The sequence below is a fragment of the Fulmarus glacialis genome, unplaced genomic scaffold, assembly GCF_000690835.1.
Source record: "Fulmarus glacialis isolate BGI_N327 unplaced genomic scaffold, ASM69083v1 scaffold39462, whole genome shotgun sequence".
Classification (NCBI taxonomy): Eukaryota; Metazoa; Chordata; class Aves; order Procellariiformes; family Procellariidae; genus Fulmarus; species Fulmarus glacialis.
This window is the reverse complement of record NW_009196633.1, coordinates 19,561-35,885: the sequence shown is the minus strand read 5'-3', so window position 1 is coordinate 35,885 and position 16,325 is coordinate 19,561. Positions and strand designations below refer to the sequence as shown.

Sequence of the window (16,325 nt, the reverse complement as noted above, 5' to 3'; positions counted from 1 at the left end):
CAGTGAAAAAGACTGTTATGGAGCTAGTAAATGGAATACGGCACAAGTGAATTTAATACTCAATTTTATTGAAGAAAAATTTTTGCATAATAAAGGTTTACTGTTATCAACTATAACTGCAGTAAATCATGAATAGTCTGAGAAATATACCCAAAGAAGACAGAACTGTACATTATATTCCCAGCTTTATTGGTATATCATCACCTAAGGATCATTTTTAGATCCGAATTCTTTAAATTTACTGCTACTATAACCAACAATTAAGATTATAATTAATAAAAGACTGGGGGCATTTATTTATTATACAGTTAATATTAAGTTCTGGTTAGTATGTTTAATAGCGGCAAGGCCGAGATGCATCTCTCCTAAGTCAGGAACATATGTTAGGGCATATTTGTTCTAAGCTCCCTACATTGTGAAAGCAGGACACTGCCTCCTGAGATAATATGGCTATTTAAAATCAAAACAGCCCTTTACAGGGGTTCCCCCTTCCTTTCATTACTGTTCTTTTTCTTTATAAATACATTATGCAGAATTCAGTGACGATTTTCCACATTACCTTTCCAGCATAATGATGAATGATAAATCCCTGGTTCCAGCTGTTGAAATGTTCATGAGTCCCAATCTGCATCTGGAGTTTCTGAAGCAGTGTTTGGTCAGCTCCTTCTCCCACTGCATGCATTGTGGCACACACATCATCTAAAATGCTCATAATCCCTGGGGGATTCTAATGCATTGGAGAAAAGTAACAAAAACAGCAAAAGAAGTGAGGAAAAAAAAATTATGATGCCAGTTTTTCCCCCCAAACAGAAAATTATCTTTGCTACAAAAACACTAGAGCAAAGTCACAGCAGGAAGAATTCAACCCCAATCAGTAGAGTCCACAGTAGAGATTAATTTGTACACAAGCATGCAAATAGTTTAAGGAGAGATGCCACTTCGTGTAACGATAGTGACAGTGGGAAATGATGGGGAAAACAATAATTGCTGTTAAAAAACCCCAACAAAACAAAACAAAAAACCACCACACCCCAAACGCCCAATATTTGTTTTAGTTTTTAATTCCTTCACAAAGCAGTAGTCTTTCTCATTCCACCAAAAAATAAACCCATGTCTGAGTTAAGTGTTTAAACTCACATGCTGTAGTTTGACAAACTTAGAGCTAAATATCTAAGACTGTGACACAACTCCTATCCTCTTCCTAGTTATCCTGATACAGATAGGAGATGGGCAAAATCTGATGTGCATTTAAGCACAAGTCAACTATAGTACTTGAACTACTGTTAAAATTATCTGGCTTACATGACGACAAAGAACTAGCAGAAAAACAACCTACTTCTGTCTGAAGGACAACTCAACATTTGTTGTCACCCCAAATGAGAACATAAAGACTTTAAACTGCAGAACATACTGTGGAGCAAAGACACAAAATTTCTTTTATCTACAACACTTCCTAGTACTTCCTCTTCGCTTGTTTCTGCTTAATTTTGACAGTACCTCAAGAGGAAGCTGGTATTGTAGCTTCCCCAAACTGAAATACATCTCCCAGGGACACAGAGCGCCTTATCTGATGTACAGTAGAATATGTCATGAAGTTCATGATAAATTTAGGTGGATAACATTTTAATTTCCATCATTATATTTTTTTAGTCACACATCAATTATGCTATCTTATCTTTTTGGTTGATATCTTAGATAACATATATCTTAGATGACATATATCTTAGAGCTCTTATAAGACATCTTATGTAAGATTTATATATAGGCTTAGTATGACTCAGTAACAGAACAGCAGTATTTGCATTTTTCCTATGAACATTCTTGACAGCAAAGCAGTTGCCCAAATACTTTAGAGAAAAATCTTGTTGTTTTTTCCATCTGCTTGTCCTAAATACTTACCACTTTGTTCTCTATAAGGTCACACACTATTTTGTTGTTAAAGTAATCTATCGGTGTCCATCTAATTCCTTCTTGCACATATTCTTCCTGTTAAGTAAAAAGAAAGATGCAAATACTCCTTTGCACCATGGATGTAGCACTAGATTTACAATGCACTACATATACACAAACTCTGCGCTGCTCATGTTCAGAAAAACTTGTCAAATATATGAGTGGGAGTAGGTGGGAGAAATGACCCTAATGATAGTTAAATCCATCTCTCTACTGCTCAAGAGATGAATCGGAATCCTTCTCTGTTCTCCCCACACATTGTTTTGTCATTCATAGCCCTTAAGTAGTTACTGAGAAAAGCAGAAATATTTCATCAGTGCATTTATTGTCAAAGCACTTTGCAAATAGTAACAAAGTGATTTTTACCGTATCTTGACAGTGCACCTAAGCATCCATATCCTAATCTATTTTAAAAATTAAGATTGTGACAGGCACATCAAGGATCAGACCCTCAAAACAACACATTTAGAAATGCACATGAAATACAGACAACTCTACTTTTTATTTCTGTATGCAATTACTGTAACCATAAAGACATCTAGAGACTGACTGGGGAAAAAATTCATACTAAAATTTGATTAAATTGACCCACTCAGTTGCATACATATGAGTTCAGTTAGACACTTAGCAGGTCATTTGTGTGCTTAACTGCAATGATCAGTTACTTTTATACAAAGGCAACTGTGTATGTGCATTCTTGAAAACTTTGTCCTAAAGTTGGTGCCAGGCCTGAGCTCATACTGTACACAATGCTTCTGTCTCAGCTGCATTCTGTCTGCCCTCCCATGCAGAAGCTCACATTCATGTAAAGTGAGATTTTGCAGTAAGACTGTGAGCAGAGAACTGCAAATACTTTCAGAAGTATTTTTGCATTTGTCTCAGTAATCTATTTCATTCATACATATTTTTTTAAAAAAAAAAAAAAAAGGGTGTGGAGGAAATTAAGAAAAGTATTCCCATTTAACTGTGTGTGTCATGTCCAATGAAAGCACAGGGATGGAACCAAGCTGCAGTTTTCCATTTCTGTCAATGAGTCAGAATATGCAGCAAGTCTGGGCAGAGTCATATGACTGTATTAGTACACTGTATGATGGACTCACTTCTGTACCACTGTATTAGACAATAAATGTCTGTAGCTGATGTGGTTTACAGTTTTAGAGTTAGCCAACAACAAAGAGGGGTTTTTTGTCTTGCTTAACAAGGCAAATTTTATTGTTAGCAGATGATGAAACCTCAATTTTTCCACTAGTTGAAAAAGCAATAGCTCATTTATGAATTCAAAAATAATAAATGTCTGGTTACCTGTTCTGCCTTCAGTGTCAGTTCAATAAAGATCTGCTGTAGTTTTTCATTAACAAAGTTGATGCAAAACTGTTCAAAACCATTTTTCTATAGAAAAGGAAACAATTTAAAAATTAGTCTTGTGCTTTATATACAATAATTCTTAGTTCTTATGCTGGCAATAAGCTTCAAAGAAACACTGTCCATGATGGATGGGTTGCTAACTTTATAGACATTCTGTGTAATCTCAGATCTTTCTTTTAAGATCAATGACCTAGTTTCTTTGAAGTTTATTAAGTCAGACATTACCAGTGAGAACTCAATGTCCAAGAAGCTGGGTTGGGGGTTTTTTTGTTTCATTCTGGCCACAAGATTTAGGGGTTTTTTTTCTGTTTTGGATTTTTTCCCCTCTAAATAACAAAAAACTCTCCCAGGTCAGATCAGCTCAAACCCTGAGTATTACATTGCCTTACCTGGAATATTTCAAAGCCATAAATATCAAGGACACCAATGTTATATTCTTCATGGTCCTTCTCCATAGCCTTATTAATAGACTAATAAAACAGAAACAAAATGTAAAACAAAGTGTAGTTTATATATTTAAAAGATATATTCGTATCCTTAAAACTTTATATAAAAGTACTGGGTTTCTTCAAAAAGAACATATTTGAATGGAATACAAACTTATGTAATAGGGTATTTTACTTTCACTTTTTAATAAAGTGTTATTAACAGCTAGGAAATGAACAGTATACTATCCTGTTTTCCAGGTTAGTGAGCCTTTGGATCTACTGTTTGTAAAAATCTTTCCCCTTTGGGGTAACTGGCTCAGTTAAAGAAAAGGAGCCAAGAAGAAAAGAACAGCTTTAAGTCTGATATTTGATGCATTTTGCAGATGGTACCATGAATCTTTTCACCTATTTCTGTATTCCCCTACTTTGCAGTGACAGTGCTGGTACGTAGTGGGAATTACAAAGCTGTCATGATGAAGGAGACTTCTGAGACACTAGCAGTGCCACCATGGAGACTTCTCCTTCATCTAGCCAGCATCTGTGGCCAAAGGTAAGGTTTCTACCCCACCAATCCAGCCTAGGGTCTCATTCTGAACAGAGAGCACTTTAGCATGGAGAATAGAATTTGACCATTTGCTCAAATGCCACAACATTGGGATGCTGAAGGGGTTCTTTGCAGGAGAGTGGGGTAAAAGAGCAGGGGACTGTAACCAACTAATTCTGCTCATCTGAAAATGCTCAGCTACGTAGGAGAAAGAAAGACTCAGAGCAGTATGGATGCTGACAGGAAGGAGATGTCAGAATATCATATGGGATAGTTGTGGCAGGAGACTGAGCAAATACAGTGCTGAATGCACAGCTCATTTGCTTCAAAGAAAGTGTAGCATTTGTCATATAATCAGTGCCTTGTATTTGCTATCTGTGGTCATGCTCCCACTGCACTGCTCAGTGCTCCTGCTAAGGTTTAGGCAAAGAAATATACTGGGTGAAAGAAATGACGGACAAGAAAAGCACTGCAAGGAACATTCCTAGTGTACTTGTACTTGTACTTGTTTTGATACTTCAGTAGAATCAAGCAAATCCAACTTACATCCACCAAGTAATCAAAAACACGGGAATGAAGGGCCTTGGCCAGTGCATCCCTGGTGTAGCAGGCTTGTTCCACATTTAGTGTTACATTAATAGACTCAGATTTGCCTCCCCACTTGCTGTCCATCTGTCTGCTGGTCAGTTTTTCCTTTAGGCGGTCCTGGTTAATTCCCAGGAGAAAAGCAGGGAAAGCCAAAACTGCAAGAAAGATCAGGGTTGCTGGATTATGACTTACAGACTAAACCAACACAGAACGAAGGAAAAAAAATTAGCTGTATCTCTAATAACAATCAGCAATAATAAACCTCATGGGGCATGCAGCTTAAAAAGAAGAAGAGGAGGGATTTATGTCTTTAAAATTTCCCTAAGCTCCCGAAGGACATTTTCAACTCTTTACTTACATGGATTTCAATTAAGATAAACCACCTTGAAGTAAAATAGTCAGCCATTTCTGTACCTTCAGTCCTTTAAACATGTAAGCTGGCTTAGGTCATAGTTTTGAACTCTGTGGTTCAAACAAATCACTCTTGGAGGAGATGGAAATAAAACATAGAGCTCACACATTAAGTAAAATTGACATCATTTGAAAATTCTTTGAAAAAACATGAAACGTTTAAATGCTATCTGCTTCCTAATATTCTTTCCTTTTCTTCTTCTAAGTTACGATATTGCAAAAAGTTTCAACTGCCTTGCCATTGTTTTTTTAATCCCTTATTCTGGAAGTACTTTGCAAATTCTGATTTCCCTTGTTTAAAAGTCTTAGCACATGGTGCAGATGTTAGCTGCAGGTGTCACACACCTTGAGGAATGGAAAAAGAGAAACGGCTTGAAAGCATATGGAAAGAGCTCCCAAGGGCAGCTCTTGGAGTTGGTATTGCACCTCTGCTAAACCACATAATCTTCTAAGAATGTTTCCTCCATGTTCCATTGCTTTCAGATCTACTTTAGTGGTGTGAGGAGGATGTAAAACAATCACTAAGGCACCAGCCACTTGTGCTTTACACATCTGTAATGTCACAGCATGATTTCGCTAAACCCTTCAGTACATTAATCCAAAATTATTTTTAAAACTGCAAATAACCACCAGCTGTCTGAAATCTCATTCATTACCATTAGCAAGCTGATTAAATTTACCCTAGGGTACTAGGAACCACACAACTAACCAAAGTTGAGTCACTGGCAAACATCTCTGGTAACTCGCTGAGAACTCAGGTTGAAGAGCACATGAAAAGGTCAAACATCATACGCTTTAAAATGGAAAAGAATGTAGGTAATTATAGACCAAATATGCTCACACATACTGTAAAGATGCCAGAATAAGTATTTAGCCAATACTACTGTAAGAATTTCTGAAGAGAGTACAATGGTAAGAATCACCACGCATACCTCGGAAACTCTTCCTTTACAGTGCTAATGATTTACTGTAAAGGAAGAATAGCTGGACATGACTTGATATAACTTCACATTCTTAAGATGCCTGATTATTTTCCCCAGTCAGGGACCATAGAATTACCATCTAGAAATTACTATAAAACAGGATATGCATGTAACTGAAAAAATGATTCTCAAAGAGTAATCAATAACATTCTGTGGAATAGTTTTAAATACAATCTGTGAAGAAAAGCTGAAAAAAGATTAGGTTCACTTCATCAGTTTTCAGAAAGTGTAAAACAAATCTTTCAATACAATGCTAGTGTAAAGAGGGATGGTTTAAATTGTTTTCTGCATCCACGAGAGAACAAATAGTATTTGGCATGATTTGCAACATGGAAGATTTAGGATAAATAATGAGAACATTTTTTTTCAACTATTAATGTAATCAAGCACTGTAACAGATAGTAGAGTAACCACTGGCAGTTTTAACGAAGTATTTGTCTAAATGTCTGTCAAGAATGGTTTGTATAGATTTGATTCTGACTCGGAGTAACAGACTAGAGTTTTTGGTGTCTTGAAGAATGGCCTTTGTGTGTTTTTCTGCAACTCGCTATATAATAACAAGAACACTATTGACCAAAGTCTTAAACTTTTATTATTTCAGACTTACGCAAAGCATGACTTATCAGCGGTCTTGCATTGTGTTTTATCTTTCGTGGCTATCCAGGCTATAAACGCTTTACTAGTTGGTTGGCTAGGACAAACAGTAAACTGGGGGGATGATTAATGGAAAGAGAAATGAACCCAACTTTCAACTTCATAATGCAGAAATTGTACTAGACATTGCTATTTCTCCTCTGGCTTCTTTAAAATGCAGTATGTTTATGAATAAGTTTTATATTCATTCTGTCTGCTAATTTTTTCAATGCATTATTCATACACAACTTCTGTATTTATATCCCAGTGAGCAAGAAAAATGTGGTGTACATGGCTCATCATAGAAATACATTCACATTTACCAACTTATTTTCAACTCATGTCTTTTCAGTTTGTTACTTTTTGATGGAACACACTCTGTATCTATCTCATCTGGCTGTTAAATGTCTGGATTTCATTGAAAGATTTAATACTGTGATTTAAATGGAAGCACAGTAGCTCATTTGGAATCATAAAGCATATAAAAAATCCTATACTTTTCTTTGCATGTATAAAATGCCACAAAATATTTTTATTTGGGTTCACTTAATTAAGAAATTAAGGTTAAAAATTAGTAATTTTTATTTCCCAATTTCTTAAAACAAATAGCAGGAGAATACTAATACAGCTGAGTGGGAAGCTGACTGCACAAGATACTTTATTCATATGCAGTTTTCCTAAACATAAAGACCATTCTAAAGTAAGAGTTAAGAGAACAAATAGATATGTATAAGCTACTACATATGGTGTGCTTATCCACTCTGTCCTTAAACTATCAAAGTAGTATAAAATCTACGTTAGATGCAAGGTATAAATCATGACAAAAATGTTTAAAACTCAAGATCCATTCATCTTTCGACATCTTGCTGATATGGGCCTAGCTGATATAAAACAGCAGCAAGAGGTGAAGGATACAAAGACAGTGCATTGTGGATAAAGAAATAATAAGGAAATAGTTATGTAGTAGATATGCCTAATAATGAGGTATGGGTTAAGAAATCTGAGACAGGGAACATAACTGTAGTATGTAAATTCTGCATTTCAATTCAATTCTGAATTTCTGTTTTCAAGGCCCTTCTTCTGGATGCATGTACACATATATATATGCCTGAGCGCCGACTGTGTACCTGAGTCTGGGGATACTCCACAGTTGGTAGCTGCTTTCACATGGCAACGAGGTCAGACAAACCACATAAGAAAGAGGTGTTTTTATGAATGTGTGATGCATTGAAAGGAGCAGAGTTCAAGTTTGCTTGAAAGCATTTCTCAGAATTTCCATTACTTCATACTCAAAGGCTGAAAAAGGATTTCTTAAATTCAACATTCAAAATTTCACTCTTATTAAGTCAGCGGCATTGTACAAGACAAAAGGACCTCAGGACCATTGGTTTTGAAAGAGAATCTAAGTTAGCAGCCTTGCACTATAAGAAATGATGTACTGTGTTTGGATAAGCAGCTCAAAATTGCAGTTCACCTTATGCCATCTGGGTTTCAGCCCATTGCTAATTCTATAACCGTTTCCAGAGGTACTTACACTCCTCACTCTCCACTCCTGCATAGTTGCCAACTTCTTTGAAGCTGATGTTTCCCAAATGCAGTATTCCTGCCACTATCTGCAGCACCAATGCCTGTTCCTCTGCAAAGATCCCAATCACACTCATTGCATGCTGGGAAGAAAAAGAAAAAAACAATTGAATCAGTCGAAGAATCTGTTCAATGACTCTTGTCATAGAAGTCTTTTTAAAATTTTGATGTTAAAAATTTGAGTTTTTCAAAACAGTTCAAATACCTAAATTTCATTACAGCATTTTTGTATTTTTTTATTTAAATACAGAAGCATCTACACCATTTAGAAGATGTGTTAGCAAAACAGATTCTGGAAAAATTAAAGTTACTAAAAAACAAGCACCTGCTCTTAAGCATCACACTAAAAATAAATAGTTTCATTGCAAAATGGGAAACAATAAACTTAAGAGACATGATTTTATTCCTTCTACACAGACAGTTTATCCACTGAGACTAAGAACTGTGAAGCTGTACTGAATGACTCTAAAAAGCAGGACAGTCCATCTGGCTCAGGCTGTGAATTTCAGCCACTTACTAGAAAATAATCCACAATAACATTGGGTTTTGGAGTCTAGAGTACATAGTAACTTATAGAATGTCTTTTCAACTGACTTTTTCTAAAATATCAAATTAGCTAGAATACAACAGTTAACGATTTTTTTTTTCAGGCCTTTAAATGTGCTACATATATAAATAAGATGTGTTAACATGCTTAGTTTAAATAGTAAATTTCTAATAATAGGAGTAAATTTCTAATAAAAGGACATGACTTGCACAAAGGTCGCACAATGAATTGGTAACAGCACTGGATAAAGATCCCTAATCTATGCTTTCTAAGTCCCCCTCTCCAGTCTTCCAGTTGTGCTGTTTTAAATAGGCATGGAAGATCAGTCACCACTAAGAATTCAGCTAAAACAGGGCACTCTCTTATATTTTCTTCTAACGGAAGCTCCTCACTGTGTTTGCATTTTCACATTTTTCATACTGCAGAATATCTGCACTCAATTAAATTACATTAAATTTACACCCTTCTGAAAAAGAACAAACAAAAAACAAAACACCTTTCTGTAAAAAGAATCTATCTTCTCAGGATTGTTAGGCTGCAACATAGGACCTCTTCAGGGTAACATACCTCCTCCTCAGGGTAAAATATAATTAAAATAAGTTACATCTACATTCATTTCTCATTCCTACATTAATACATCAATATCTTTGCTACAAATGAACAGTGAAATGAACATAAGTCCACCGCTATGCAAATCATAGAATAAAAAACTCACCAGTGTTTCTTGGAAATCCGATTTGTCATTGATGTCATCAACTTTGTAGGACCCAGAGAGACTCAGATAGTAATAGTAGTCCATACTGGTAATGCCAAGACTGCTTTTTTGTTCCGAGGAGGCCCCTTCAATTAGCTGCAGAATAAAAATCCCCAAATTAGGTATCATACAACAATCTTCAGCAGAGATGAGGCAGGTCAGAAACAGGTGACTGAGCCTGAAATTACTGGGAAAGATGTGGCTAGTGCTGTGCCATACGTACAAGATATGTATCCTTCCTATGTTTTGTTAAATGTTTAACCCAAAAGACCAGATTCTCATTCCCATTCCCATGAACAGTTTAGTTCTAACTTCCACATCTCATAAAAAGCAAAAACTGTGACTGACTTGAATGCCTTTCATTATCTCTACCTCATAAAGATAAGGCAAAGCAGGTTTTCCAGTCTGCAATATATTATCTAAATCTTCACGAGCAACGTGTTTTCCCACTGAAAGGTAGGCAGAGTTAAAAGAACATACTAAGAAAGCATTATTTGTGACTCTAATTGTGAGGCCAAGTGTCCTTTATGCCCAGTATGGCGTATGTTAAGCAAGTTTTGAACTGCTCCAATACTACGTTGATTTGAAGCATGGCTCAAGTCACACCTCTTTGCATCATTTAGGCCAACAGGGACAAGAATAAATAACAGAGTAGTTAGAAAAGATTCCTGTACTCTCTGTGATGCCAGAGGAGAGGCTCCTCAGACCTACGTAAAGTCTATGCAGTTATGCACAGACATGGCTGCAAGAGGAAGGAATGAACAAACTAACCTCAGAAGAGACTAGTCAAAACCCCATAGTCTTTTAACTCCTGTGTCAAAAAGCCTCTCCAAGCCACAGAGGAAAATCAGCAGGACAGTGCAAGTTGTTCAGATACCTTGGAAGCTCCTGGAGCAATTCCAGCTCCAACTCAGCTTTCCATCCTGCCAATGGCACTTCAACTTTATGTGAAGCTGCTTACACTCACTTACAATGTCCTGTCTTTACTCTAGTTTTGTAGAGCTCGATCAAAGGCACTTCAGCAGATAAGGAACTCGCGTGTCAAGGACCAGTGAAGGCCAGAAAAGCCTTCTGAAACACAAAAGAAGCAGGGACGCTTAGAGGATTCAACAAATAGATATTATCCTAAATGTCCTTTAAAACTTAACTAAGAATCAGATCTCTCTTTCACAGCTGTGCTATGGAATTCCAGAGCAGAAGGTATAATTATATAGCCCAGTTTAAAAAGAAATCTGTTGGAAAGTTCTCATTTTCTATTATATTCTACTGGACTTTTCCATATGGGAGTTCACAGTGAATTTCCAAGCAAGGCCTTTGAAATATTGAAGTACTTTTGTTCTGGAGCTGAAAGGCAGCTAAGTAGGTCTATGTTAGATGGTGTCTTAACATGCTATCAAGCTTCCCAGGGATATCCAGATTACCTTCTTGAGTATGCATTCATCAATCTCACTGTGTTGAGAACGACTTTTCAATCAAAAGGAAAAACTGGTCCTACTTATTTTAAATAACTCGGAAAGGACCTATACACTTCTGACCTGGTAAAAAATGTGAAAACTCCTCTCTCCAGGATTCCTCATTACAACTCGAGATTTTTCCAGTAGGAAGTTGGAGATTTTCCCTCCATCTGGTTCTCCACCTGGGCTAAACTGGATTTCAAAGTATTTCCCCTGCAATAAATTAGTAAAGCTGTTGAATGATTAGTAAATACAAATCTGAAATCATGCACTTGTACCGTATCTCAAGGAAGGTTACTAGGACATTTAATCTTTATGGATGCAGTGACAGAGCTGCCTCAAGGTATAACCTAAGCTTAGATTCTTGAACTATCACATATCTATCTTTCTTTCTGCATTTACACAGCGCTAGACTCAGGATAACATGTCACATGTTAATGAAAATGTAGAGAGGAAGTCAGTGGTTTCTTTTCACTCTTGCTTAGTATAAAGGAAACCAAAACACTCACCTATACGGGAAGTAAATTTAACAGATTTACAACCAACAGCAAACATAGCGTTCTGCTTGGAAGCAAGGTAAAGCAATTATCTTTTTCTTTCAGGGAGACATTAATTGCATTAACACTCACGTTGGCTGAGGAACAAACCTCAAATTTGTAAAGCCTATGGGTAACTTTTAAAAACAGAACCTACAGTATGTTATCTAGTGGTCATTTCACAATATTATCTTGAGTATTTTATAATGACAGACTGAAAATAATTCCTGCCTACCTTCTGTACACATTAGTAAAAGCATTTCCCATAAAACAACTCTAAGGATGGTTTCATCTATTTTTGAAAAAGCTATCAATTTTTTTTTTTTTTTTTAAACATATATTACTGCGTATATTTTACTGATCTGGAAAACTGGCCAGTTTGTTGCTGATAAGTTACTTGCTTGCAAACTGAACATTTTATAAATAAATTGTGACCAGTACATAATGTAAGAGAAACAAATGCACAACCTATACAGAATGAAATAGAGGCATCTCAAGATATACTTTATGTTTTAAAACACACTTTGTATTTTACTTAGATTTACCTCATTTGTAGTCAATTTATATTATACTCCTGAATACTGTCTCTATAACAGCACAGAAGATGGAAGAATAAAGTAATCTCTAAGGTAGAGGGACTTACAAATCTGCTGGAGTTGTTGTTCCGTACGGTTTTTGCATTCCCAAAGGCCTCCAGTAAAGGGTTGGACTGTAGAATAATATCTTTAACATGCTAAAATTTTAGGAAACAAGAGAAACAGAGATTCAGAAATAGACATTTTTAAAGTTCTTACAGATTTTCTAGAAAACCATGACATCTAAATTTTATATTAAAAAAGCAAGAAAGCCTGCATCTGTGAGAAATCCTCTTGATCAGATAAGGAAGAGAATCTGTCTTTTTTTTTTTGAAGTTCCTAGTTCCTATTTTTTGAAGAAAATCCTACCAAATTGAACAAAATGTCTGAGGCTAAAAACTGGTCCTTCTGTTCACTGTTCTGACAAGCAACACAGCCAATAAATTGATCTGTTTCTTCATCACCTTGATTTTAAACAATTTCCTTCTTACACATGAACATTTAAATCTTTTCGGGTGTCTGGAACTACAACCAATGAAGTCAGAGCAGCATGAAATTTAGGAATCTGCAAGTGTTCCAGCAACCTGTTTCGCGATCAATGATGCTGCTATCTAGCTGTCTTAGAAAGCAATAAAGCGTGTTACTATTGTCTCTTTATCTGATCCTAAGAGTTGGAAGTACGGACAAGATATTAGCTTTGGAACAAACCCAATGCATGCTGAGTTGTGAAGAGAAGATTCAATTTTATTCCAAAATAAATGTTCAAGGCAACTTTCCAGCTTCATCAACCGCTACTCTGTAGTCACTAAGAATATTTTAAAGTTTTGTACAAAAATCTGGAATCTTTTAAATAAAACAAAATATTTACTTATAAAGTATGATTATATTTATTCCAAGAATAACACAATGCATACTTTCTCTGGATCACTCTCTTGGTTACTGAATTATTCCCAGTATCACTGTTGTGCAAAACTAAGTGGAAAGAACATACTCAATATCAGAGACTGCAATAAAGCAAAAAATAACAGTAAGCACTCAAAAAGAGTGGACTAGTAAAAGCAGCTGCTACCTACATACCACCGCCTGTCTGTCAATGAATGACATTGTAACATCATTAAGGAAATTTTTACAGCTAATTCACTCAATTAGCTTTAGTTAATACGTTTCGATAGATAGAGCAGACATTGATAGTATAGTTATCAACAAAAGCAACTATTTGTTGTTTCAGCTAGCTTTCAGATACTCTTAATTTTGACTAGATAACCTCATAAACCAAGATGATGTTCCTGCTGTTGGCTCTCTGACGTACGCATACAAATCAGAGATTTAATGGAAGTAATAAAAACCCGAAAAACCAGTTCAGTTTTCAATAGAATGCCAACACAGGAGGAAAAAAACCACACATCTACTAAAAGGAGATTGGTTATTGTTCTTAATCTGGTTAAGAACAATAATTAAGGTACCTTTTAGCCCTTAACTAAAAAAAATTGCTTATAGACATAATACAGCATGAGAGTTACAAAACTTCTAGCAGAGATGATTCTGCGTCTGTGGATTTCCCTCATATGGCTCCCGTCACACAGGCAGCCCAGCAATCTGCAAGCAAGCAGTTCACTGTCCACTTCAGTTGTGTCTCTGCTGTTGAGTGCTTCTATGTATTTCTAGCTGCTCACCCACAAGCTTCTTTGTGAGAGAGCCTCTTGGCTGCCAGTGTCTGCCAAGACATACCTTTGTCATTCTACCTCTGAAGTAGATCTTTAGACTATACTATGCTTATGCTTCAGTATTGCTCTGTATCAACTCACCTGTACTTTAGGGCCACCTCCTGAAATTTTGGAAATATAACTCATGATATATTTAGCAGCTACAGTCTTTCCAGCACCACTTTCCCCACTATGAAAAAAGGAACACAAAAAGGTACCTGTTAGTTTTTAAATAACTCTAGAATGGAGTAATTTGAGGTTTATATTGTTCAACCAAGACTAGGTACCTTAACAATGAATAATAATAAATATATACCATATTTACATCAGGTAAGCTAGTTATATATAGACTGTGATATAGTATTGTAGCATGGTACTTGGATATGTTTGTGAATAAATAATTTGGAATACATCATCTTGCATGGCCACCAGAATCTCTATGGGACTTCAAAGTCAGAAAACTATGTAAATTGAGAAATAAATATACTTAAGCCAAGATGCTCAAAAGAGAACAAGTGTGTTAACAACTCAATTCTATCTAAATTTAGTGGGATTTCAGATCTTAACACAAAAACTCATTTGAAAATCCAAGCTTTGAATGCCATGCCAGATACCTATTTCATTTCAGGAGTCTTTTGTTTTAGGTGTTCCTGAATGAAATAATGAGACATTATTAATCACATCCTGAATGACGGAAGAACTACCTTCCTGTTCCTATGCCTCTTGACACAGGGTACAAGAAGTCTTAATACTCCATACCAGCTTTCACAATTCCTTCCTTCCGTTATAATATTTCACTTCAATGGTGAATAATGTTACAAGATCAGTAGATTTGCCTCTTGCAATTAGTAAGCTTCTCAAGAGGGAAAGAAGATCGGCATGCCAGACAATCCAACCTCACACTTTATTTCATACCTTAAAGCTAACTTCATTTCAACAGAACTCCTCCAGTCTTACATAAATCTTGGTGCAAGTCAGCTTTGACCTTAATGAATTTACCCTGATCTGGACAACTACACTAATAGAAAAAAAAAAACACAACACCACAACCCACATGGATGTTAGTTCAACGTCATAAAGATATCTGAAATATTTTTTTCTTGTGTGAAAATCTGTGCTATCTTTAAGCTCCTGAATAATTTCAGTGAATGTTGTTGACTCTTCTATCCTGCGCCTACTTGTTCCTGGATATGGATCAAATGCACATCTTTTCCTGCACAAATTTTAGCTACGTTTGCCAGAGAAACATCAGCATGTCCTGCACAGGAAAAGGACTTGCTGAAAATGTCAGCTCATAGCTCCTTATCAGCATGAGTAATGGAGACATTTCCAAAGGTTTAGTTCTAAAAAAGCTCCCCAAACTGCCAAGCTGCAAATATCATTTTGCATCTTGAAAGCTTCCAAACAATACAAAATACTGACAGGCTTTTTTTTTAACCCCAGAAATGTTTTCATGCTTTTGTCTTCTCCTGACTGCAGTTTTACAGATCAAACAGGAGACTTGAAAAGGTGGAAAAATACTTCTTTATCATCTCATCTGTGAAGTGCGGACCATGATTTTTATTATTTCGAGTCATCTTTTCCTAAGTGTGAAGAAGAAAGCCTGTATTATTGGTATCTACTACATTCACAGGGACAGAGTTTGCTGGATGGCAAACTGTATTTAGAAGTTCAAATCAGCAATAGTTCGATAATTGTAATAACATTTCTTAAAAATTTGCTCACAGTAAATTTGCTCATCCTGTTGTAAAACAGGACAGACAAACCAATCTAAACCAAATCATACTCTTGAGTTTATATATGCACTTTTCAACTGAATACAGAGGAGGATCCGGGGCCAAACACTGAATGAATTTGATCAGGTATTATTTATCATACAGTAAAAATGTAACACGTTTTTGTAAGATTTTCTTTGATGCATAAATTATCCTTCTCCTCTTTATTCAAATTAAGTGTGGTCTATATTTCTCATTCCATAGTGTCTGCCATGGAAATTGACCATCTTATTGTTAGTCTCTGTTTCGATATAAGTGGTCCTTTAGATTAAATTAATTCGGCCGAAAAACTGCCTTTCAGAGTTTGCTTTAGATTTCTGCATGCATACACTTTTTTTCAGTTTTATGCTTTTATTAATCAGAGAGAGATCAGTAAATTGCTCCAATTAAACTAGAATAAAACAGGATGATGCATTATTTATGAACGAAAGTAACTTTATCCGATGGGATGGTATCTGGCGTCCAGTAAAGCTCAGGTAGTCTGCAACTGTAACA

At 35.9% G+C, this 16,325-nt stretch overlaps 1 protein-coding gene across 1 annotated transcript in view; it reads right to left on the bottom strand.

The window, feature by feature from the left end:
* MYO1E (myosin IE) overlaps positions 1–16,325 on the bottom strand; it is a gene marked incomplete at both ends in the record, with an annotated part of 51,393 nt that overhangs the window by 25,534 nt on the left and 9,534 nt on the right. Inside the window, 10 exons of the mRNA XM_009572264.1 lie at positions 560–727; positions 1,900–1,986; positions 3,253–3,339; positions 3,705–3,785; positions 4,834–5,030; positions 8,437–8,569; positions 9,749–9,883; positions 11,323–11,454; positions 12,421–12,510; positions 14,158–14,245. Of these exons, the coding sequence (XP_009570559.1) occupies positions 560–727; positions 1,900–1,986; positions 3,253–3,339; positions 3,705–3,785; positions 4,834–5,030; positions 8,437–8,569; positions 9,749–9,883; positions 11,323–11,454; positions 12,421–12,510; positions 14,158–14,245 (1,198 nt within the window). The remainder of the gene's footprint in view (positions 1–559; positions 728–1,899; positions 1,987–3,252; positions 3,340–3,704; positions 3,786–4,833; positions 5,031–8,436; positions 8,570–9,748; positions 9,884–11,322; positions 11,455–12,420; positions 12,511–14,157; positions 14,246–16,325) is intronic.